The sequence below is a fragment of the Syngnathus typhle genome, linkage group LG12 (assembly GCF_033458585.1).
Source record: "Syngnathus typhle isolate RoL2023-S1 ecotype Sweden linkage group LG12, RoL_Styp_1.0, whole genome shotgun sequence".
Classification (NCBI taxonomy): domain Eukaryota; kingdom Metazoa; phylum Chordata; class Actinopteri; order Syngnathiformes; family Syngnathidae; genus Syngnathus; species Syngnathus typhle.
Window position 1 is genome coordinate 10,866,537 of NC_083749.1, and position 25,274 is coordinate 10,891,810.

The 25,274-nt window shown below is 41.1% G+C and overlaps 2 protein-coding genes across 3 annotated transcripts in view; one reads left to right on the forward strand and one right to left on the reverse strand.

The window, feature by feature from the left end:
* Window positions 1-10,536, forward strand: part of chd1 (chromodomain helicase DNA binding protein 1) — a 41,616-nt gene extending 31,080 nt beyond the window's left edge. For both annotated transcript variants that reach the window (XM_061293160.1, XM_061293161.1), the window contains 9 exons: window positions 3,816-3,938; window positions 4,020-4,163; window positions 4,248-4,553; window positions 4,639-4,770; window positions 4,903-5,081; window positions 7,470-7,569; window positions 7,674-7,725; window positions 7,819-8,053; window positions 9,182-10,536. In XM_061293160.1, coding sequence (XP_061149144.1) covers window positions 3,816-3,938; window positions 4,020-4,163; window positions 4,248-4,553; window positions 4,639-4,770; window positions 4,903-5,081; window positions 7,470-7,569; window positions 7,674-7,725; window positions 7,819-8,053; window positions 9,182-9,464 — 1,554 coding nt within the window. In that variant the 3' untranslated portion in view covers window positions 9,465-10,536. The remainder of the gene's footprint in view (window positions 1-3,815; window positions 3,939-4,019; window positions 4,164-4,247; window positions 4,554-4,638; window positions 4,771-4,902; window positions 5,082-7,469; window positions 7,570-7,673; window positions 7,726-7,818; window positions 8,054-9,181) is intronic.
* Window positions 10,537-12,219: 1,683 nt separating this feature from the next.
* Window positions 12,220-24,924, reverse strand: reep5 (receptor accessory protein 5). Its single transcript, XM_061293169.1, has 5 exons — window positions 24,714-24,924; window positions 24,411-24,504; window positions 13,332-13,470; window positions 12,878-13,046; window positions 12,220-12,455 (listed from the first exon to the last, which is right to left on the reverse strand). The coding sequence occupies exons 1-5, from the start codon at window positions 24,829-24,831 to the stop codon at window positions 12,406-12,408; spliced, it is 570 nt and encodes a 189-aa protein (XP_061149153.1). The 5' UTR covers window positions 24,832-24,924; the 3' UTR covers window positions 12,220-12,405.
* Window positions 24,925-25,274: the final 350 nt, after the last annotated feature.

Here is a 25,274-nt window from a genome sequence, read left to right on the forward strand (position 1 = left end):
GTGCATCAATGTCCTTGAGCATCCTGCATTGGTTGAAAATGAGAATGGTCGCTAGTTTCAATCCCTGCTATGTGTACAAATCATATTCAAAATGCCTCCCCTTCATTTTCAGTGGGAACAGTGTTGTTGGTCTCCCTTTTTTTGCTAGTGCGTCATAGTCTGGAGTAAAATTTGTTGTGGCAATTCTTAGGAGAGATCCGAGGTGTTGGTCCGTTTACCTCGATCTGTGACGGGTTGATGTTGACGTTCATGTGGCTGAACGTCATGTTGCGTACGTCGAGACAAATTGGCCACTCTCTTTTAAACACTCGGCACTGTGTCCACCTTGCTTTTCGTTGGGCGACTCATTTTAATGGAAGGATTCCAGGGGAAGGTTTGTGGGTGGCTTTAGCGCAAAACTGCATCTGAAAGCTCAGCGCGCGAATTACAAGAATGCTGTCGTCACAGCCCACGCTCTAAATTCGGGACTGATACAAATAGAGCGCGAGTGCGCCAATTCCGTACTACTGAGTACGTACACGCACTTGTGAGTCTGCACCGAGCTTTCTGACACGGCTTCCGGTAGTAAATGCGCAGGCGAGCGCTTCCCCATCTACTGGGGAAACGCAGTCATTGCAGGCAATACGACCCAAAAAAATGTTTAATAATACAATTTATTCAGGGTTGACGGGACGGATTAAACCGTCCCGTGGGCCGGATTAAACCGTCCCGTGGGCCGGATGTGGCCCGCGGGCCGTAGTTTGCCCACCCCTGGTTTAGCCTGTTGCTCGTTCATGTCTGTTCTTGGTTTTGGATTTTGTCGAATAAATTGCCCCCCAAAATGCGACTTATAGTCTGGAGCAACTTATATATGTTTTTTTTTTCACTTTTTTGGGCATTTTATGACTGATGCCACTTGTACTCCGGAGCGACGTTTAGTCCGAAAATTACGGTACTTCTGATACATAAAACTTGACTTTTAAACTGTCAGATAATTTTAAGACTTTTGTTTATTTCTGACAAAAGGCAGAACTGCCACTCTGCAATAGATAATTTAAGTTCAAAATAAGACACAAATCAGTCTGATTTAGGGTAACATTCAGAGTTATTAAAAGAAAACTATTACATAAGTAACACGTTTATAAAACCATCTGTGTCACTCCAATTCATTAAATCCATCGATCGTCCTTTGTCAACAATGGGTGTGCGCCGCTGACGGCGCTTGCGCTTCAAAATATTCCACAGGCCCATATAACAATACATGATTATATATCAAATGACTATTATGTAAGCAATAATATTGTCAAACCATCTGTGTCACTCCAAATCATTAAATCCATCGATCAAATTCCTCGTCCTTTGTCAACAACGCCGCGCGTGCGCCCCGACGTCAGCATCGTCGTTATTCCACAGATCTAGTATATAACTATATTGTAGCGTTAACAAAGTACAAGGAAAGACGTGGGTTTGGTAAACGGCTCTTTATTTAACAAAATAAACTTCCAGGCGTGTGGCCGCGTGGACCTCCAGCCACAAAGGTGGAAGAGAGATCCATAGAATAGGACCGGGCGTGCGTAAAAGCCATGACCGAGCCCCATCCACCGTCCCCGGACAGCCACCCAGCCGAGCGCCGGCCCCCGACTTCTATCCACGGAGGTGAAAGAGAGCTCCGTAGAGTAGGACCGGGCGTGCATAAAAGCCATTGTTGGGATTTGCAGAATATCTTCTATATCGTATGATTATGTTGGACTGTAACCTGTAATAATTTAACTAGCTTGTCCTGTCTTAACAAAAGTAGTAGACCAAAGTGCTAAGATCTTTTCAACTGATTGACTAGCTGCAGAGGAAGCAATCAAAGTTGCTTTGTTTACAGAACGTTGTAAAAGGCCCCCCTGCTATGCTTTGATCAGCAGGGGAGCGGCTTCACCCCATCCTGTGTTCCCACACCGCCACTTTCAACCCCACTCTGTTTCTCTCAATAAATATGCACCTGAAAAGGCCTGGGTCAGACTTCATTCGACCATCGCTGTAAGCACAGCGACGAGTGAACTCTCCACCTGCAGGTGTCTGAAACGACTAACTTGTCTCCAGTGTGGTTCTTGCAAAATAAGTTAGTGAGCACTACCCTAAAAGCCATACCGTTTTTTTTCATGTATAATGCGCCCCCCATGTATAATACGCACTCTAAAAATGGCATGTCGATCCTGGAAAAAAGCCTGTACCCATGTATAATACGCAACCAAATTTTGACTCCTACTTAAGTCCGTAAACGTAAAATTATGTTACCGGATGTTATCCTGCCGGTCAGTATCACTGCGCATGCGCTAGCAAACTTGATAACAAAGAAATGTTTCGGATTTGTGTAGGGTACATTGTGACAGCAAACGAGCAGGTGATCTAGCAAGCGTCTGCTACGAGAGCATTGTGTTCGTATGGAGCGTGTTTGAAGTGAACAGCAGAGAAGAAAGTAACAAGGCAAAGTGTTGTGAAATAAAATATCTGTAATACGCATTTTGATATTTGCCGATTGAAACTGCTAATTAAACTGTGAATTGAAACAAATAGGTAGAGAACTGAACTCTCGCTCTTTATATAGCTGACGTGTCTTGCGCATTCGTTCTGCGCATACTGTCATGGCGGCCTCCATATGATATCCGGTCTGCGATGGAGATTAAAAAACAAACAATATTTGACAATAACACACCATCAAGGATTGCACCATCGCATCAAACAATGTCCTCAATTATGAATTTTACTGACTGTGTTGGGCAGAATGGCTGAATGCGATGCGCGATTGACAACAAACAAGAAGAAAGGTGATTTCAAGTTTTATTTCGAAAGAGATTTTCTTAAAAAAAAAAAAAAATGTACCCATGTATAATGCGCACCCCAGATTTTAGGACAATAGATTAGTTAGATTTTGCGCATTATACATGGAAAAAAACGGTAATGGTTTTTCAAACCTTCTGTGTCACTCCAAATCCTTAAATCCTTCAAACTTTTCGTCCTCCGTGTCACTTAGAAACAAAGCCGCTAATGATCTCGGTAGTACGTGGGGCCCTTCGTCATCCCGTGATCAATCTTTATCCTTTTTGTAAACAACCGCCGCGCCGCTCTGCTGACGTCACTTGAAATTCAAATTACAGTAATCCCTTGCTACATCGCAGTTCATTTATCGCGGTTTCACTTTCTTTTTTTTTTTGAACATTTTTGAAAAAACTCACATATAAGTCGCTCCTCATTATAAGTCGCCCACCCAAACTATGAAAAAAAACTGCGACTTATTGTCTGAAAATTACGGTAATTCTTTCGGGGTGCACGTTATGTAGTTGTTAGTGGCAAGTTGTAATAACAGAACTTGGCTCTGAGCTGCGGTTTTCATCAAAATAAAGATTTCAAACAGTGCGATCACGTGATTGTCAAAGTTTTTTTTTGTTTTTGTTCTGTTGTATCAGTGTTCTCACACAAACAGTCGCGCTTCTCTTTCACAAAGCGGTATGCAATTCGTGACACCAATCATCTCAGACCTGCTGCTCATGAGCTCGGGGCAATAACACACGCTACGAGGAGTACCAACACCAATAGAGAAATCACAAGAAGCCCATATTAATTGCTAAGATTATTTTGTGTTGCAAAACATCAGAAAAAAATGCTTCGGTGTCCAGTACACTTTTCATGGAAGCCTGGCTGGAACTGAAATTGGAGGTTGAACATCATCACAGAATTTCTTGTGTCTCGTGTCGGTTTCATTGTTTTTATTAGTTATGTCAACTTTTCACAGTTGCCAAAAAGGTCCTATTCTCTCCAAGCAAATTATGTCAAATTATCTGTTACAGCTTCTACCAGATGACCCTGATAAGAAGCCCCAAGCAAAACAGCTCCAGACCAGAGCAGACTACCTCATCAAGTTACTGAGCAAGGACCTTGCCAAAAAAGAAGCTCAGAAACAAGCAGGGACAGTATGTCTGACATTTACGTTTTGTTTTCAGTCAATTATTTGTTCATTCATTTAATGAAATACGCCTTGCATTTATCTGTAGGTCAATTCTCGAAAGAGGAAGCCAAGAAGCAAAAAAAGAGAAACTGTGAAACCATCACAGATAGATGAGATGATTAAGAGTGCATCATCAGATCCTCCATCGGATAAAAGATCGGATGATGAGGATGAAATGGATGAGGAAAAGGTACATTAAAATTCCTGTTATGTTTGCTTCGTTGCTGTGCCTCGTCGAAGTGTTTGCGCTCATGTGAGACATTAACTGTTTCAGGAGGAAATGCCCGAGAAGGCTTTAAGCAGACGAACCAGATCAGACAGAGAGACAGTGAAGGAAGAAAATCAGGAAGAGGAAGAAGATGATGAGGAAGAAGAGGAAGAGGAGGAGGAAGAGGAGGAGACTCAACAGGACAATGGCTCTTCATCTGGTGAGAGGGAGTATAAAGAGGAAATAAAGAAAGAATGCAAAAAGGAGAAAAAGGAAGACAGTTGGGACAGTAAAGACAACAAGGAGCCAAAAGAGAGAAAAGAAATCAAACCTTTGGATTCGGTCCATAAACAAGAGGACAGCATGGAAAAGGTAAATCCACTTAAATATTATTATTATTATTATACACACATACTGTCAACAAATGGACATAATTATCGCTTTTTTTCTTCAACAGACTGAAACCAAAGCTGAGGTCAGAGAACGAATAAAAAAAGCATCTGATGGGCCAGTCCACATAACAGCAAGTGGAGAGAATATACCAGTGTCTGAGGAGTCTGAAGAACTGGACCAGAAAACATTTAGTGTGGTACGGTCAAACTTTCACAAAGCTGGGCATGATGGTTTTAAAATGGGTTTTGTTTCATTCATTATGATTAAATAACATTCTTGTGATGCAATCACCTAGCTGTAGTTAGCATTGACTGTTTGAATGTTGCAGTGTAAAGAGAGAATGCGGCCAGTGAAAGCAGCCCTTAAGCAGCTGGACCGACCAGAGAAGGGTCTCTCAGAGCGTGAGCAGCTTGAACATACCAGGCAATGTCTCATCAAGATTGGAGACCACATCACGGAGTGTCTGAAGGAGTATTCCAATCCTGACCTCATCAAACAGTGGCGAAAGTAAGCATGTTTTGCCTCTTTGTTACAAAAAAGCGTCAAGAAATAGGGAACTAATCTTTCCAGAGATTGAATACAAATTTGGCCTCTCAAATACAAACTAATCATTTTGATTTCAGCGTTACACAGTATTTTTTACATCATTAAGTTAATGAACTCAAGAATGGGTTCATATTTTTAGACAATACGGGACAAAAGATATACAAAAAACATACCTGCAAATTAATGACACGACGAACATGACCTTGATGACCCTAATGAACTCATTGATTAAATACCAAGTTATATTAGCAGTACCTGTGTGTTTAAAACAGGTACATTTCGTTAGAGCTTTTTATATATACCGTAATTTTAGGACTATAAGTCGCGTTTCTTTTCACTGTTTGGGTGGGGGGGGGGGGCGACTTATACTCAAGAGCGACTTATATATGTTTTTTTCCACAAATTTTTACTTGATCATTAACACATCACTTACTTACAAGTATAGTTGACCACTTCACATGTTATTTTTAGTATACCGTTTTTTTCTATGTATAATGCGCAAAATTTAACTAATTTATTGTCCTAAAATCTGGGGTGCGCATTATACATGATATAAAAAATATAGAATATATAAAATATAATACAAATTCTCTCTTTTTTTTTTAAGAAAATCATGTTACAACAATTTTTGAAGAAAATCTTGTCACGGATGGTTCTTTACAACGCCGCTTTCCTCTCTTCATTTTAACCTAACTGATTGCGGTGGTGCCTTTCTGGCCAGTTGGAGTTTATTTATTTTAAAAAAATATACATCCAGCCTAGTTAAGAAATCACCAGAAAGATCACCATGACAATTGTGAATAATAAATAAATAATTATTATATATATATTATAATTATAATCACTCAAATATTGGTGATCCCGTTGAGAGTCTCACATATTTCTTCGCTATCGAGTTTGGTAATGCATGCGCAGTGATACAGACTGGCAGAATAACATCCGGTTGTTCCCAAAGATGATCTTTTTTCTGAAATAATTTTACGTTAACGGACTTAAGTAACCCGGCCGGGTCATAACAAAGACTATACAAATGGGACCCATTGCCTCCCTGCTTGGCACTCAGCATTAAGGGTTGGAATTGGGGGGTTAGATCACCAAATTATTCCCGAGCACGGCGCCGCTGCTGCTCACCTCTCCCCCAGGGGATGGATCAAAATCACACGGGGATGGGGTCAAATGCAGAGGACAAATTTCACCACACCCAGATGCGTGGGTGACGATCATTGGGACTTTATTTAAAAAAAAAAAAAGAAAAAAAGGCAAAATTTGGGTGCGTATCATACATGGGTACTGGCTTTTTTCCAGCATCAACATGCCATTTTTAGGGTGCGTATTATACATGGGGGTGCATTATACATGGAAAAAAATGCTTTGATATCTTTATCTTGAACATATTCAAAACATGAAAAATAGAGAGAGAAAATCAAATAAAGTAATTAACACTTTAAAGCGCCATATACTCTGGACATGTCCTCTGTCACCAGGATGACATAAAGGACGAGAAATTTGATCAATGGATTTAATGATTTGGAGGGACACAAATGGTTTTATGAACGTGTTATTTATGTAATAGTTTTTTTTAAATAACTGAATGTTACGTCAGGCCCGTTCTCAGCTCCTCGTTTGTGTTTGTCACGTTCGTATAGCCTGTTGTTGCTCGTTCACGTCTGTTTTTGGTGTTGGATTTTGTCGAATAAATTGAAATATAAATTATAATTTTACTAATTATTATTTTATTTTACTTTCCTAAAGAAAACTCGTTTTTATTTCATCTCTTTAATGATGTTATTTCAATTTTAGTTTTAATGTTACCTTTCATTAGCTTTAGTAACTTTGATTGACACACAGAAGTGTTTGAATAAATTTATAAAGTAACTGGTATTTTGTCTACCTTTTTATGCTTGTTCAAGTTTGTCTGCAATGTGTTTAGAAAGCGTGTTTTACTCCGTTTAAATGTGTTTAAATTGTGTGGGAGGAGTATTTCAAATATTGCAGATGTTCACCTATTGTGGGTGAGTCAGTTTAAATGGGGGATCACTCTAATTTAAGATTCTTTGTGTTAGATTAGCCCAAGAACAAATGGCATGTAAAACTCCAGAATTTATTGTTACCCACACCGCATGAGCACCATACACTGCTCTCAAACTATATTTCCCATATCTGCAACAAATTGACACACATACACTCGGATGGCTACTGAAGTGAGACAAATTGAATATTAACTTGTACATGAATAAGATTCACTTCAAATAAAACACCACATCAGTTAGCATGAATTGTGAATGTGATTTCTTCAATGTCTGAGTCGATAAGCACCCTTATGACAATAATAATGTTTGTTTTTGACAGAAACCTGTGGATATTTGTTTCAAAATTCACTGAGTTCGACGCCAGGAAATTACATAAATTGTATAAGCATGCCATCAAGAAAAGGCAAGAGAATGCACAGGTAGGGTAGTATGCCAGTATTTCTACATCCCTGGAATGCCAAAAAAAAATGTATTCCTCCATAATGATGTTATTTTTTCTCTCTCTTTTTTTCTAAATATACAGGCAATGGAGCAGAACACTAGGAGTACAAACACTATAGGTTTTAAACACACAGGTACTGTATGACTTTCACTTAACTGTGCAACCATCACCTGATTATTTTATGGCTTTTCGACTAGATTAATTTTTCCCTGCTATTTTGTCCCAGATATCGAACGGCTGAGGGACAACTCTCACCAGGATGACAGCAGCAGGGACAGTTATAGCTCAGACAGGCATCAGCCATCAGTGCGTTACCATGACAGCAGCAAGGAAAGACACAGTTCAGAGGCCCACAGGAAGGCAGCAGAGTCTAGAAAAAGACCCTACTCCTCATTAAGCAATGGGAAAGACCACAGAGACCACTACCGACCAGACAGCAGGGACCGAGACAGGCAAGACAGGTGAATACTAAAATGTCTTTCAGCCTACTTGATTGGAATGCTTCAGTTACAATAAACAAGGGATGTTCTATGCCACTTTTTTTCAGACTGATACCAGTATGAGTGCTTAACACTTGAGTACTCGCATATAATAAATACAAGATTCCAGAGGAAAAATACCATTCATATTACAAAATGTACAACAATAGACAAGTTAAAACGCTATGTTGCCTGTACTGCATTATGCAGAAAAAAAATGCTTGTAATAATGCACTGAACAATGACATTCTATTTTTCTAAATTGCATTGAGACAGGTATACATAGTTCACAGCTGACACAGGTCAAATACAGTGACTGCTTTAGCCTTTCCACAGATGTTAATATGCGTAATGATGCACCAATACTCAATGCCTCTACTTATAAACTCCCATAGTACTTCATTGATTGGCAACAAAGGTGGCCACCCTGCACTTTGTGGTCAGGTGGTGGGTCGTCCTGTAAGCGCTGCATTTCGTGAAAGAAAGCTTTGTATTAGGTATTTTTGGTGGCCCAAATTTATGGGCTTTGTTGCTAACGCGTGTGATACTGCTTTACCCGCAATACTATTGTTTACATCACGGATGACACGTTACCATTACTGCGCATGTGAGTCACAAACAAGGTATACAGTCAACGGGATGACCTGGAGACAGCCAGTTTCTACAGAAAAAGAAAGCATTAAATACAACAAATAGTTTTTTAGTGAATGGCAATGATAGTCATTGATAGTCATTGATTGACAAATGCCATGCTTTTTTTTTCTTCTTTATGATCGACATTGAAAGTCATTGATCGACATGCTGATAACGTGCCTTTTGTTCCCACATTTTTCTATGGAAATTGGTCCGTCACAGTCGGTGGCCAGTCGATTAGAGCACCACTAATATTAACTTCACAAAACATTTTGCCAAATAGTGGAACCGTGACCACGTCATGAAGTAGGTATACTGTACCTGGAAAAAACTTGACGCTTAGTTCTTTTCTAATTGGAGCCTTTGCAATTTAAAAATGTAATCCTACTACACTGCACTTTGAATTTGATTAATTGTTCATATATCCAACAAATAATCTTGCCGGTCTGAGTCAGGTCAATGTATTTGTGTGTGCAGACATTACAGCGATGGTAAGCAAAGGAAGTTGGAGGAGTTGCGCTCTAGCAGAGACCACCGGCCGGACCTAAAGGATCTCTCCCACTCGGACCAGCGCTCGTCTTACCGCTACCACTCGGACTGGCAGACGGAGCAGAGGGCCTCGGCCAGCGGGCCCCGCTCTCCCCGTGACCAGCGCTCACCTTACGACTCGCGTTCCCCGCTGGGCCACCGGTCTCCCTTCGACTATTCGTCCGACCACAAGAGCACACCGGAGCAGATCTGGAGCACCCGCAAGACATAACGGAAGCTGCCTGGGCCTGCTAAATAGCGGCCATGAACTCGCTAACACAGCCCACGCCTTACAGGGAAGCTGTAGAAAGCACTGTTCCACTGGAGATGAACGCTAAGCAGCGCCTCAAACCAGGCATCATGGAAAACAAATCATAGCATATTTTTGTATTTAAAAGTTAAATGCTGCTGCGTATGCAGCACACCTTTTGTTATTTTTTTACGAAGTTTTTTTTAACCTCTGGACAAAATAGACCCTGAGCGCTGCCTCATTCTCCCGCCAACCCCATGACACTGGATCCTGTGTTTTGACTGTTCGTGTCTGTCTGTCTCGATCATGTCTAACATGATTATCTACCTTATTTAAGTGTTAAGTCACTCAAACCGTCAGCTGTTGCATGACTCATGTTACAAGCTGATGTCAAAAGTCCAGTCTGGGCTCAGGCTTACCACCTGACGTACCTCATTTACATACTTTCTCATTTGTTTGCGTAAGAATTATTTAAGACCAGATTTTAGCTGTAAAAAAAAAAACCCACAACACCCTGTATTTGCTTTCTTCATTTTGTGAGCATTTTTTCCCTCCTGTAATGTAAATTTTTGTAAAATAGTAAATCAGTGGTCTTTTTCCTCAGGCTTTTTGGATTCATTAAGACTTTACTTTTCTTTATCAACTCAGGCGTTTTTGTTCTACAAGTGAGTTTCTGTATAGTAGTTCTTTCACAATAATTCTTTCAGAATGTAACTTTGGTAAAGGGAACGTTCTTGCCGAGTTTGTCTCTAGCGCTTTTTTGTTAAAATCGGTGACTTTTCAAATCAGTCAAAAGAGACCTGCTTAGATATTTTTCACAATTGTTTTTTTTCGTTCATTTTTCAATTCATGACGTAGGCAATAATGTCAATATTCTATGCAGCCAAGTATATTTGTGGTGAACCACCCAACTGAATGAAGTCACTGTTACGGTTCACTCTGTTGTACATAATTTTTCTCTATATTTCAGAATCAATTTACACTGAGAGTGCATGGATTTTTATGAATTGTTTTTATATAGTTGTTTATGAAGCCATTAAAATCAATCACTGTATTCCCTTGGACCAGCCCTTAAAACATTTGTCAAGTGGGTCATACTGAAACTATACAATTCCGTGGATTTAGGCCTTAGCTTTTGTTGAGTTTGAGCTCCAACATACGGTTACGCGGCAAGCAGGAACGGTTAACAATACTTAACAGTGCTGCTCTTTGCAAAAACACGGACATAATCTCCATCCCACATTTACCTCACTGGCTTCCCATTATCCACAAGGATGATGCATAATCTCGCTGAAAAGACATCTTACTTCTGAAATGCTACCTAGTACCTTTTCCAATGCAACATTCATTTTAGCAGTGCTAATTCCATTCCTTTGTCTTCATTCCAGAACTGTTAAAAAGCTATCCCTGACCACTTAGCTTTATTTATTGTTACATTAATTTTGATTATCCAAACTTACTCTGACCAGCCTCTGAAGGTTATTTCACATAACACAATGTGACTTGTACTGATTCCACCACCTGCATGGTATGGTGGCGCACTGGTTGGCACGTCACAGTTCAGAGGTTGTGCGAATTGAACCCGCAATCCGGCCCGGCCCTCCTTGTGTGGAGTTTGTATGTTCTTACCTTGCCTTCATGGGTTCTTCTCCAGGTATTCAGATTTCTTTACCCCCCTAAAAGACTGATTGAGCACTCCAAATTTCATCTTAGTGTGCCCTGTAATTGGCTGGCAACCAGTGCAGGGTATCCCCCTCCTACTGCCCAATGACTAATGGTATAGGATACACTCGCGACCCTAATGTGTTATGATAAACGAGAACAACGAACCATCTATCGCAGACCCTTGTCTGAATTTAAACCGGCCCGAAGCATCGTGTCATAAAATTTATGTAACCCTGGCACTGTCACGGGAACCTGCAAGCAACAAAAGTCAAACGCATACGAACGGGAAAGCACACATGTGCGAGCGCGTTCTCCCCAGTCCCTTACTAGTCCACGCGCACACATGTCCGTTTGCAAGATAGTCGGTGACACACTTCATCATTCAAATGTCTGCACACCAAGGAAACCACGCCGCAGCCAGTGTGAGCGGGGCGTAAGGCGACGCTAAGATCAGAGAAGCTGCCAGTGGCGGAAGCCGTTTTGGAACTCAACTGTAAGACTGAATCAACCGCAGTCATTTGTTGCCTACGACAATAACAGAAATTCTTTTCGTTTTAAGCTTTTTCACTGAGCCTTAATTAAGCTACGTCTTTTTGGTTAACGGTTTTGCTATTCAGCAAAATTCAAGTCACTGTCAAAGAAGGGAGGGTTTAAGATTCTCTGCATAGCTCAATAAGTAAGGATAGGTTAACATTTTTGCTATTTCACAAAAACAGTGGATTGGGCTTTGAAAATTTTGTGGCCAAAAGAAAAACTAATGTACAAGTGTAGCCTACACATTTAATTGCAAAATTGTTTATATTTCAATAACCAATAATACTATAAATCAGTTTGAACTCCGTTTCCTAAACAGACCAGGCCGTATAGGTTAAAATAGTTTGAGACTAGCCTTGGTCTTGAGTTAAATAATCTCCTGTCTTCTATGGCCAGGCACCAGGTTTGATATGAGTACGTAAAGACTGAATGCTTCACTGTTATGATTAAAAAAAAAAAAGGATTATCTTGACTACATCAATGATGCTGAAGACATGTCATGACAACATGTCATGTTCTGGCAGAAAACATTCAACCATTTCTGTTAGGTGTTTATTCGGTTCATTCAGGATCAGGGCAATGTACAGTAACCTGTCAAACAAGTAAACTGAACAGGGAAATGGCTTTGACATTACAGACCAGACAGATAATTCATTAAATACAACAAGGCAACATTATTTTATGGTAACAGCTGCGCACAGACGATCCTGGGTGGAGGTCCTGATTAGGAGCTCTTCTTCTCCTCAAAAATTATGTTGGCAGTTGCTTTCTTGGCTGTGGACACACACACACACAAATGCAGACACGCGTACACACAAGATGACTTAAGGGACACAGCACAAACTAACACACAGTAGATCCCTCTATTCTTGATAAACAGCATATAGTGTTTTCCTTGTTGAAATAAATCATGTGGCGCAATGGTTAGCAAATCCACCACAGTTCAGAGGTGTATGTACTTGATAGGTTGTGGCATTCAAAGGCAGGGGATGATGTGTTCTTTTACTGTGCAGAGTACAGGACTGTGCCTTTTGTCTCGTCTTGTGATTTACCGCATCTCCACAACACATGTTTCAATTAATGTAGAACAGAATTTTACTCAGCCCTAAAAATCAGAATCAGTCGGGCACTTTATTTCGGTCAATAGGACTAATCAATCGATTATTTAGGGGGCAAGTCTGAGCCCTAGTACTCACCCTCATCTTTGAACTTGTCAGCTGCTTCTGATGCCTTATCCTTTATGTTCTTAACTGCATCATCAATCTTGGATTCGTTCTTGAGGAAAAAGGGGCGAATGATGCGATTGTAAATCTGGACCGAACCGTTTGAAGGAGTTGGAGCCATGCACCAGACCAGGAAGGCACACTGTGAAGACAGGTACCGTGTCATAAAAATGCTCACCACATGAACCTCCCTTAAACTTCAAGTTTAGTTTGATAGTATAGTATAATAGTTCAAATATGTCTGTACTGCCTTGGTGCAGGTCTACACTGTCGCAGTTAGGATGCCTTACTCCATATTTGTCCTTGGTTATTCTATCCTTGGCCACCTGTTTCCATCAAACTCACCTTTGTTTTGTTTTTGACAACTTAAAATCTGAAGACATCATATACAACATGGCAGGCTGCTAACAAACTACAGCTAGATTACCTTTCCGATGTAGTAAAACGGGAACCACGAGAGAAAGATGTCTGCAAAGAACTCGGCCACACTGAAGAGTCCATACACCACCCAGTAAGTCAGCCATTTAGTATCATCTTCTTTGGTAGCACTTTCTATGGCCTTGATGCTGTAGAGAAAACATACAATTGTCAGGACTTATGTTAGAAGTCACTAAATTCAGAATAGTTGTCCGTATACCTGTCTGTAGCTTTTCACTTCATCGTTGAATGTTTAAAATACTGTATTAAATGTGACTACTAATAATAAAAATAATAAATAATCAATAAAAATAATTTGAAATTTGAATTAAATTAGAATTTTTTGAAAATTAGAATATTTTAAATAGTCATTTGTATATTGAAGAATTTTTTTTGAGACAGTGATCTGCACAAACCTGTCTCTAAAACAATAAGCTGTGTGGAGGTAAAAGAGAGAAACAAAACATCAAGCATTTAATCACATTTTTTTCTATTAAGCATTTGACCTGAAATTCAAGAAATGATTGCCAAGACATTGAGGAGGCATACTCTTTTAACAGACCTGGCCTGAAAGCAATACAACTTGGTTTTAGTCAGTGTTGATCGCTGTCATCCAGTTTGTCAACATGGTTTTACAGCCCACTTCCGCCTGTAGATTGCATTTGGACGATGACTGATTTACAGATACTGAGTGACATAATGCCGCGCTGCACAGAATAATACATGCAGGTCGCCCAAAAACTGCATCAACTTGCATGATGTAATGAAATTATTCAACAACCTCAGGATGCCCAAAAATTAAATACAGGTCTATGTTTTGGTTATTTCATTCATGTATACCGTTTTTCCCATGTATAATGCGCAAAATGTAACTAATTTATTGTCCTCAAATCTGGGGTGCGCATTATACATGGGTACAATTTTTTTTTAAATCCGGATATCATACGGAGGCCGCCATTACAGTTGCGCTTTCTTCTCTGCTGTTCACTTCAAACACGCTCCATACGAACACAATGCTCTCGTAGCAGACGCTTGCTAGATCACCTGCTCGTTTGCTGTCACAATGTACCCTACACAAATCCGAAACATTTCTTCTCTATTGAGTATGCTAACGCATGCGCAGTGATACTGACCGGCAGAATAACATCTGGTTGTTCCCAAAGATGATCTTTTTTCTGAAATAATTTTACGTTCACGGACTTAAGTAGGAGTCAAAATTTGGGTACAGGCTTTTTTCCAGCATGCCATTTTTAGGGTGCGTATTATACATGGGGGCGCATTATACATGGAAAAAAACGGTAATTTTTTTACATGGACTGATTGTATTAATTTCAAAATTTTCAACATTGATTCCCTGATCAGGTCTTATATGCTGTAACATCACTGTCAGCATTTATTGCAATTCTCAAAAATTAACGACCATTAACAAGATAAGATGATTACATACAATCACATACCACTAGGGGTGTAACGATACATCGATACACATCGATTAATCAATATAATGCTCTACGATTTATTGGCATCGATGCTAAAGGTAAACATCGATTTATATCGCCGTGTTTGACCTCGGACATTAGACGCGACTTTATTTTGAAATCCAGTTCATTTTGCTTGCTTCCTCTTTCCGGGAGCAGTGCGCCCGGCGTTGTTGTGTTGTGAGCAGAGCACGCACGTGAAAGGGGAGGCGACAACTAGTACGCGGCTCCTGGGCTGGTGCTATGGCTAGTGTCCAAAAAGACGAGGAAATGCTCCCCTTTAGGCTTCAAGTCATTCGTTTGGAAGCACTTTGGATTCCAAAGAAAAGATGGCTCAACGGACAAGACACGTGCAGTTTGTTAATCCTGCCATGCGGTGATCAAATATTCAGGGAGCACAAATCTCGCCGCACATTTAAAGAAAAAACACGACATCAAAGTTCAGTGTTAAAGTAAGAAATTTGTATACTACAATACTCTTGTAATTTCCTAAATAAAGAGTTTGCAGTACCTTGTTGATTTTGCGTATGAATTGTTATAAATCAGGATATTGTTCTATATTTTTTATTTAAAAAAAAAAAAAATCGATCGTAGAGCACTATATCGCGATATATCGTGAATGAATCGCAGCAGGCTTTAAGATATCGGCAAATATCGTATCGTAGTTCTTTATATCGATATTATATCGTATCGTGACAAAACCCGCGATTTACACCCCTACATACCACTAGTCTGTTTTAAATTTTGTGTTACTGTTTTACATGTGTGAGACAAGGTGAACGATTTAACTTATTCATGTTGGTGTGTAAAAAGGTTCTTAAACTGGGTCATAAAGTGTAAAATTGACAAACCTTCCATGTGTTAAACTAAACCTAACACTAAAACTAAACTGAAATGAAGCACGTTCGAATATATGTAGAAAAAAATTGCTCTAAAAACTAATTGCTTATGTCCAACCCGATTCAACATGTTATGGAAATAGGTTTAAAAACCATGCTAACTGAGTCATATCATGTAATACCGTATTGGCCCGAATATAAGACGACCCTGATTATAAGACGACCCCCTCTTTTTCAAGACTCAAGTTTGAAAAAAGACTTTTTGAACACCAAATAAGATTTTTATACAGAAAATGATTATATATGAAACAAATGATTATTACAATATATTCGAAAGAAAAAGCATGTTATTTTGCCTCATTCAAATAATGCAAAAACTGTCTATCACATGTTAATATCTGAACATTTAAATATGTAAACTAATGTGCAATCACATTTGTAAATGAATGGCTTCTGGTTTTTGAAATGTAAATAAACCAATCTACTGTGATAAAACAACAAAATTGCAATAACTGCATTAACCATCAAAGTGAAGTCTAACTGTAACTGTAGTCTTGCAACAAATCTGAATAAGGAAAAACAGTGCAATAAAATAATGAAAACTGCTACCGCTATTGTTGGGGAGCCTGAGGACTGTATAGGGGGTTGGCTCGGAAGGTTATGCTCTTTTCGCCTCGGGTGTCGGTCAGAAGAAAGGAGGGAAAACGTGGTTCAGTTTTGATTGCTTTACTGAATTATTGGCAAAAAAGTAACAGGCACTGTGGCTCATAGGGGCATGCAGGCAAACTGGCAAAAGAGTATAGGCACAGTTTGGTCGTAAGTATGTGAGAGCAGGTGTGAAGTGTACATGGGTAAGTCTTTGGGTGTGTGAATGTGATTCTTGTGTGTGTGATTATTGTATGAAGCGTGTGAAGGGTGTGTTGTGTGTGTGTGTGTGTGTGTGGTTCTGCAACAGACAGAAATACAGCACGTAAGACAACACTCAACTTCTGACATCACACAACACTAGTAGACGGCACACATTGCATAACTAACTGCGTGTACCTTTTACGCTATACTAAATAACCATAAATGAAATACTCTCGGCAACACACCAAACATAAGTCATCAAGACACGAAAATACGTACACTGCTCAAAAAAATTAAAGGAACAGTTTTTTATCAGGGTATGGCATGAATTCAATTAGACTTTTCTGATAAGATTCTGGTCAGGTATGTGGCAGAGGGGGTTGTTAATCAGTTTCAGCTGCATTGGTGTTGATGGAATTAACAACAGATGCACTAGAGCGGCAACAACGAGATGGTCCCCAAAACAGGACTGATTTTGCAGGTGGAGGCCATTTCAAGTTCCTCCTCTTGATCTTTTTTAACAGTTTTTCCACAAGTGTTGGCTTTAGCTAGAGTCATTATCACGACTGGGAGCATGAGGCGATTTGTTAACCCTCCTGAAGTTGCGCAGATTGTCCAACTCCTCCAGGATGGCACATCCATGCGCGTGCTGTTGCGAGAAGATTTGATGTGTCTCCCAGTACAATCTCCAGAGCATGGAGGAGATTCCAGGAGACAGGCAGTTACTCCAGGAGAGCTGGACAGGGCCTGGACGGTCCTCATTCCATCAGCAGGACCGATTTCTGCTGCTTTGTGCAAGGAAGAACAGATTGAGAAATGCCTGAGCCCTACAGAATGACCTCCAGCAGGCTACTGGTGTGACTGTCTCTGTCCAAACTGTCAGAAACAGATTTCACGAGGGTGGCCTCAGAGCACGATGTCCTGTAGTGTTTCCTGTGCTCATTGCTCAGCACCGTGGAGCTTGATTGGCATTTGCCATAGAACACCAGAATTGGCAAGTCCGCCACTGGCGCCCTGTGCTTTTCACAGACGAGAGCAGGTTTACCCTGAGCACCTGTGATGGACGTGAAAGGGTCTGGAGAAGCCAAGGAGAGCGCTATGCTGCCTGTAACATCATTCAGCATGACCTGGTTTGGTGGTGGGTCTGGGGAGGCATTTCCATGGAGGGACGAACAGACCTCTACAGGCTAGAGAACGGCAGTCTGACTGCCATTAGGTATCGGGATGAAATCCTTGCACCCATGGTCAGACTCTACGCTGGTGCAGTAGGTCCTGGGTTCCTCCTGATCCACAACACTACCCGGTCTATTGTGGCAAGAGTATGCAGACAGTATCTAGAGGATGAAGGAATTGACAATTGAATGGCCCTCATGATCATCTGATCTAAACTCGATAGAATACCTCTGGGACATAATGTTTCAGTCCATCTTACGCCACCAGGTTGCTCCTCAGACTTTACAAGAGCTCACTGATGCCCTTAGACAGATCTGGATGAACATCTCACAAGACACCATCCGTCGTCTCATTAGGAGCATGCAGCGACGTTGTCAAGCATGCATACAAGCTCGTGGGGGCCACACAAGATATTGAGAAGAATTTAGAGTTGCAGAAATTGAATTTAGGCAAAAAGGATGAGCCTGCCATATCATTTTTTCACTTTGATTTTTGGGGTGTCTGTATACTGAGCCCTCTGTAGGCTGAAAACATTTATTTCCATCAAAAGATGTGACATCCTTTTGTTCCTGAGACATTAATCTGTCCATATCAGTACAAATATCCCCCCCAAAAAATGTCCCCATTGAAATCTGATGTGTTTTCAAAGTGTTCCTTTAATTATTTTGAGCAGTGTACATTTGCTGGCGACCGTTAGTCGCCGTGCCGCTGCGTAACGTCTACTCGCACAATGCGAGGCAATCTTAAAGGAGCACGCCGGAGCTGTCAATCAAACAGCGCGCACACGAAGCAAACCGCGATTGGACAAACGGCACAACAGTGGACAGTAGTAACAATGAAATGTATATGCTCACTTTGTGTCAAAGACGCACACGATCACAGCAACATACTCAGTCAATACCAGCAACCTTTAATTTACCGCTGCGCACAAGTGAATGGGCATAATGTCTAGACCCCCATTATAAGATGAACCCCACTTTTTCAGTCTTATTTCGATGCAAAAAACATCGTCATACTCGGGTCAATAAGGTACATAATATGATACTACCCTAGAGAAGATAAGCAGTAGAGAATGAATAGACGGGCATTTATGCTTTTGTACTTGAAGAAATGCACACATATTGTACATAATCCAACAACAGGATTAAAAATATTGAGAGGGGATTGCTTTGTAAAAGGATTCTTCAACTGTGTCAATAACACTGTTGTGAGGGAGGGTTCACATCATCACAGTAACACCCACACAACTACAAACACAAACAAGGAAAGAGCTGTTGAGAGACTAAGTTTACTCAAATCATCACCACCGGCTGCTGTGGGTGTAAACTTTCCCGAGTGGAACCCACAAAAAACTTCCATCACGCTCCATATTTGACTATTAGGACAGAAGAATTTTGAAAAATCACCTGATTGCGATTTGTTTCCCTCTCACTATTGTGTTTATTTGTGTTAATATTTTCAAGGTCCTCTTTCCATGCATTTTTAACAAACACAAAGAAAAACTATAATCTCTACTAAACTAAACAATAACAGATTTTTTAGATTTTATTTATTAGATTTCCATCCATCCATCCATCCATCTTCTTCCGCTTATCCGGGTTCGGGTCGCGGGGGCAGCAGCTTTAGGAGGGACTCCCAGACTTCCCTCTCCCGAGTCACTTCATCCAGCTCATACCGGGGGATCCCAAGACGTTCCCAGGCCAGCTGAGAGACATAGTCTCTCCAGCGTGTCCTGGGTCGTCCATGGGGTCTCCTACCGGCGGGACATGCCCGGAACACCTCCCCAGGGAGGCGTCCAGGAGGCATCCTGATGAGAAGCCCGAGCCACCTCATCTGGCTCCTCTCAACGTGGAGGAGCAGCGGCTCTACTCAGAGTCTCGCCCGGATGACCGAGCTTCTCACCTTATCTCTAAGGGAGAGCCTGGACACCCATTCCCCCCTTTTCCAACCGAGGGCCATGGACTCGGATTTGGAGGTGCTGACTGTCAGGGTTTTCCAAAACTATCTTGATCGTATGATTGTGTTGGAATGTATGCAAAATCTCCTTAGATAAATCTAGTGTAATGCACTAAACGATAGCTAAATTAAAATATACTTTAAAATATATGTGGAAATAGCTTTGCTTTTATTTGAACTAATAGCTGTTTTTTGTTGTTGTTTTTTTTTGTTTGTTTTTTTACAGTTTTGCTGCCAGGATGAGGTGCTCAAGAAAACATTGTGTGTTATGGTGTTCATAAATGAAAAAACTAAATATAATCACAACATTTTCTCAAAAACAACCAATTTAAGTAGCCTATAAAAAAAAAATCTTATGCCTGTTGTCAAGTTTTGGCAGTTGCTCGCATACATATAATATTCTAATATACTTGCCCCCCCCCCCCTGGACATACTCTCCGAGTGGACCATGTTCCGTGCCTCCATTGTTGAGGCAGCCGACCGGAGCTGTCGTGGCGGCAATCCCGAACCCACTGGTGGACACCGGCGGTAAGGGATGCCGCCAAGCTGAAGAAGGAGTCCTATCGGGCCGTTTTGGCCTGTAAGACTCCGGAGGCAGCCGAGAGGCACCGGATGGCTAAGCGGAACGCGGCTTTGGCGGTTACTGAGACAAAAACCCGGGCGTGGGAGGAGTTTGGCGAGGCCATGAAGAATGACTTCCGAATGACTTCAAGGAAATTCTGGTCCACCATCCGGCATCTCAAGAGGGGGAAGCAGTGCACCGTCAACACTATTTACAGTGGAGATGGCGTGCTGCTGACCTCGACTCGGGACGTCGTGAGTTGGTGGGGAGAATACTTCGAAGACCTCCTCAATTGCACTGACACGCCTTCCATTGTGGAAGCAGGGCCTGGAGACTCTGAGATGGACTCTCCAATCTCTGGGGTCGAAGTCACTGAGGCAGTTAAAAACTCCTCAAGGGCAAGGCCCCCACGGGCGGATGAGATCCGCCCGGAGTTCTTAAACGCACTGGATATTGTGGGGCTGTCCTGGCTGACACGCCTCTGCAACACTGCGTGGACATCGGGGACGGTGCCTCTGGATTGGCAGACTGGGGTCATGGTTCCCTTCTTTAAGAAGGGGGACCGGAGAGTGTGTTTCAACTCCAGAGGAATCACACTCCTCAGCCTCCCTGGTAAAGTCTATTCAGGGGTGCTGGAGAGGAGGGTCCGTTGGGAGGTCGAACCTCGGATTCAGGAGGAGGGTGGAAGCCCTCTCTGGATCAGGGATGAGATCCTCACCCAAGTGGAGGAGTTCAAGTATCTTGGGGTCTTGTTCACGAGCGAGGGCAGGATGGAGCATGAGATCGACAGGCGGATCGGAGCAGCGTCGGCTGTAATGCGGACTCTGTACCGGTCCGTTGTGGTGAAGAGAGAGCTGAGCCAAAAGATTAGATAGATACATAAATAGGGTGAGAGAGAGAGAGAGAGAGACAGAGAGAGACAGAGAGACAGAGAGAGACAGACAGAGAGACAGAGAGACAGAGAGAGAGAGACAGAGAGAGACAGAGAGAGAGAGAGAGACAGAGAGAGAGATCCCCCAATACCTGGGCAATACTTTAAGAGAAAAATAGACATCCAAATTGCCCAATTATCTTTTTCTTCTTATCTGATGAAATTATCCCCAAAATACCTTTTTCATATGGCTATGCCTTTGTATCGATTGTCAGTCATTTGATGAGAATGCCGTCACCCCGTAATCCTCAGTAACATGTGGGCTCCTTTTTTTGGTTCATGTACAAATGAAAAGATAGGTTCTGTCTTAAAAGTTGGAGTTTGAATAAGCGACAAGCATTTTTGTGGTTTTCTGCTTTTCCACGCCACCACTCAAACCGGAAACATTACATTGTGTAAAAAAAAACTAGGCTATTGCTGTTTCAATTGGCAATATCTTTGTACATCTGAATCATTTTGTTGTATTATGATCTTTGCTAATTAAGAAAATTAAGAAATCATGGCATTTTCCACCAAGTACCGATAATATGAAAATTTACATGTCCTGCTCTACTGCTCTAGTTTATAACATAATGGTAATATTGTTTGAAGAAAATGTTCATTCTCATATTAACACAAGATTATCTGAAGGATAACATAGAAGATCTCTTAAAAAGCATGTTTGCCATTTTCCCCTTCTTACACTTATATAATTTTGAAAACTCCTCTTTTCTCAATCTGATTTTGCCTGGTGTTTTTTGAGTCCTCAATTTGTGTGCAAGTAATAGTAGCTTAGTAGACCTTTAAATCATGGGTTTGCAGATCCAGTATATAATTGACAATTGTAACTCAAAAAAGCATGCTCCCAATTTATATTTTATACAGCAGCCTAGTGCATATGGTGCTGTTATTCCTGCGCCAAAATTAGGGATCACCTCTTCCGAGGTCAACCAGTTTTAAAAAAAACATTGGTGCCTCTCGTGAAATGTACCCATTGATGTAATATCTGGAAGTCATCCAAAAGTTCACACATCTTATCCAGCAAAACTTATTCAGCATATAAAAGAACTCAAGAAAATAACATGTACCGTATTTTCCGCCTTATTAGGCGCACCGGGGTATAAGGCGCGACTTCAATGAACGGCCCATTTTAAAACTTTGTCCATATATAAAGGCGCACCGGCCTATAAGGCGCATAAAATAGAAGCTTTACTGCAACAAACTGAGGTTGACTAGGGTTGCGGTATGCACCCACTAGCCAATAACCAACGAGCCCTCTGTAAACAATCGCGTTTCTGAAACGATCTCCTATAAAATGATTGGAACTGACTAAAGTTCAATCTAACGCATTGGTACTACTTACCTATGTTTCCCTTCCATATCGATCCGTAGATTTACTCGAAACATGAACAGAGCAGCCTATTTTGACATGAAATAGCCTCGCGCGTATAGCAGCTAGCGTTATAGCATTAGCCATCCGCAAAAACCCATGACCCTCAGCTCCCAATCTCCCATGAGCCTCAGCAAAGTGTAAACAATCGCGTCTCTCAAACGAGCTCCTATAAAATGATCAGAACTGACTAAAGTTCGATCTAACGCATTGGTACTACTTACCTATGGTTCCCTTCCATATCGATCCGTAGATTTACTTGAAACATGAACAGTGCAGCCTATTTTGACATGAAATAGCCTCGCGCGTATAGCAGCTATCGTTATAGCATTAGCCATCCGCAATTTCCTATGAGCCTCAGTTCGCAATCTCCCATGAGCCTCAGCAAAGTGTAAACAATCGCGTTTCTCAAACGAGCTCCTATAAAATGATCAGAACTGACTAAAGTTCGATCGAACGCATTGGTACTACTTACCTATGTTTCCCTTCCATATCGATCCGTAGATTTACTCGAAACATGAACAGAGCAGCCTATTTTGACATGAAATAGCCTCGCGCGTATAGCAGCTATCGTTATAGCATTAGCCATCCGCAAAAACCCATGACCCTCAGCTCGCAATCTCCCATGAGTCTCAGCAAAGTGTAAACAATCGCGTTTCTCAAACGAGCTCCTATAAAATGATCAGAACTGACTAAAGTTCGATGTAACGCATTGGTACTACTTACCTATGTTTCCCTTCCATATCGATCCGTAGATTTACTCGAAACATGAACAGAGCGGCCTATTTTGACATGAAATAGCCTCGCGGGTATAGCAGCTATCGTTATAGCATTAGCCATCCGCAAAAACCCATGACCCTCAGCTCGCAATCTCCCATGAGCCTCAGCAAAGTGTAAACAATCGCGTTTCTTAAACGAGCTCTTATAAAATGATCAGAACTGACTAAAGTTCGATCTAACGCATTGGTACTACTTACCTATGTTTCCCTTCCATATCGATCCGTAGATTTACTCGAAACATTAACGGAGCAGCCTATTTTGAAATGAAATAGCCTCGCGGGTACAACAGCTATTCGGTGACGCCCCCTGACTACAGTTACCGTAATGTTGGGAAGCGATGCGACCTTGTAACTTACTAGTCGTACTAAAACGTACTAAAACATTTTGGCAGAGCACTGTGTACAACCAGTATGGATCAACAAATTCATCACTTGATCCATATATAAGGCGCACCGGACTTTAAGGCGCACTGTTGACTTTTGATAAAAATTTAGGTTTCTAGGTGCGCCTTATAGGGCGGAAAATACGGTATGTGATTTTGTGTTTGACACCTAGCCTTGATGTGCATTTTTGTGATGCCACTACAGAACCATATCACTGATGACAGAGGAAAAAAATGCATGACCACGTGACTAGCAATGAAACAGTTTAACAGTCTGCACACTTCAATAATGTGTGGCCATCAAAGTGTATTCGTTTATGTACATATGTGTTTGTTTGTTTCAGTTTTTAGATCATTTTCAAGATTCTAGTGATTTTATAGTAGTGTTAAATTATCAGAAACTTAACATGCAGAACGTTGAATGTTATGACAGTTGGGTTACCGGTTTCTTACTTGTCAAAACCCATCTCGGGTGCAATTGCGCAATTTGTTAAGTGATATTTGGGATATTGTGTTGAGTCACAAGACATGCATGACGTCATAGTGTGTGTGTTCACAATTCGTGATTACTAAATTGCATAAATAAAGTGACGGGTTAAAACTACTCTGAGAAATGTGGTAGGTACAGACAAGATACTTCATTGCAGCGCAAACAAAAATAAATAGGATATACGCCAGAGATGATAAGTTTAGAACAGAGGGGTTAGTGTGTGCGAGTACTAGTGTGTTGATGGGTGTGGCCCCTCCTTGATATTGCCCGGTTCACTTACGATATGTAAGCTGGGTAAAGAAAGCCGATGAGGTTACACAGCAAGGAGGCTCCATAGCCAATGACCAAGTACACTGCGATGATGCCAACGATAGCTGGAACAAAGCAACACTGCTGTTTAACACAAATAACTTTCAACATATAATCCGCGTTGTGCTTTAAATGTCTCTATTTAGAAATGTCTTTAAACACAGTGAAACATATGCTACCATTCTCCGACGGGATCAAAATGTTATCACAGCCCAAATTGCGCTGACTCGCCAATGCAGTCTTTTTCCATTCCTGTCTTCCTGTCAACACTCACCGAGAGCGAGATACGTCCTGCTAACCCCGGTCTTTGCTTCGACTTTAGCAAGGGCATCAGTCAGGAGGTTCTTCTCATGGAGGAACTTCTCAAATCTTTCTTTAAGTGCGTGTGCCATGGCTGCTCTCTCTTACAGAACGAGGATGAATTAGGAAGTTGTTCTATAGGAAACTGCGACACTTGTGAAACTGAACACTCCCGTTAGTTGCAAGGTATCAAAGTGCATAGCTTTTCCGGTATGTTCTTCAAAATAAAATATCAGTTTTGTTTCAGAAAAGTGGACACTAAAGCAAACACACCGTTAATAAATGCTACATTTTTATTTTTCTCATTATGTTTGTGTTGTGAAAACCTCCTCTCCGTATACGATAGACACGTTCATAGCTCAAATTCTGAGAAATGGGTTGGAGCAGCGTAGGATTTGGTTATACAGTATTCTGAAGGTACGGCAAGCCTACTAATCGGTTTAATTAATCAAGAAAATTGTGTTTTGATATTGTACATAGAGCTTCTGTGTATGGATGGGTTTCATTTAACATGTCCAATGACCCTTTTGTGTTA

Excerpts from the sequence above, each read along its gene's own strand:
- reep5 (XM_061293169.1), bottom strand. The coding sequence starts at position 24,831 with ATGGCACACGCACTTAAAGAAAGATTTGAGAAGTTCCTCCATGAGAAG. Across the intron at positions 13,471-24,410 it reads CTTTACCCAGCTTACATATC|CATCAAGGCCATAGAAAGTG; the intron begins GTAAGTGAACCG and ends TTTTCTCTACAG. Across the intron at positions 12,456-12,877 it reads TGACAAGTTCAAAGATGAGG|CCAAGAAAGCAACTGCCAAC; the intron begins GTGAGTACTAGG and ends GTGTGTCCACAG.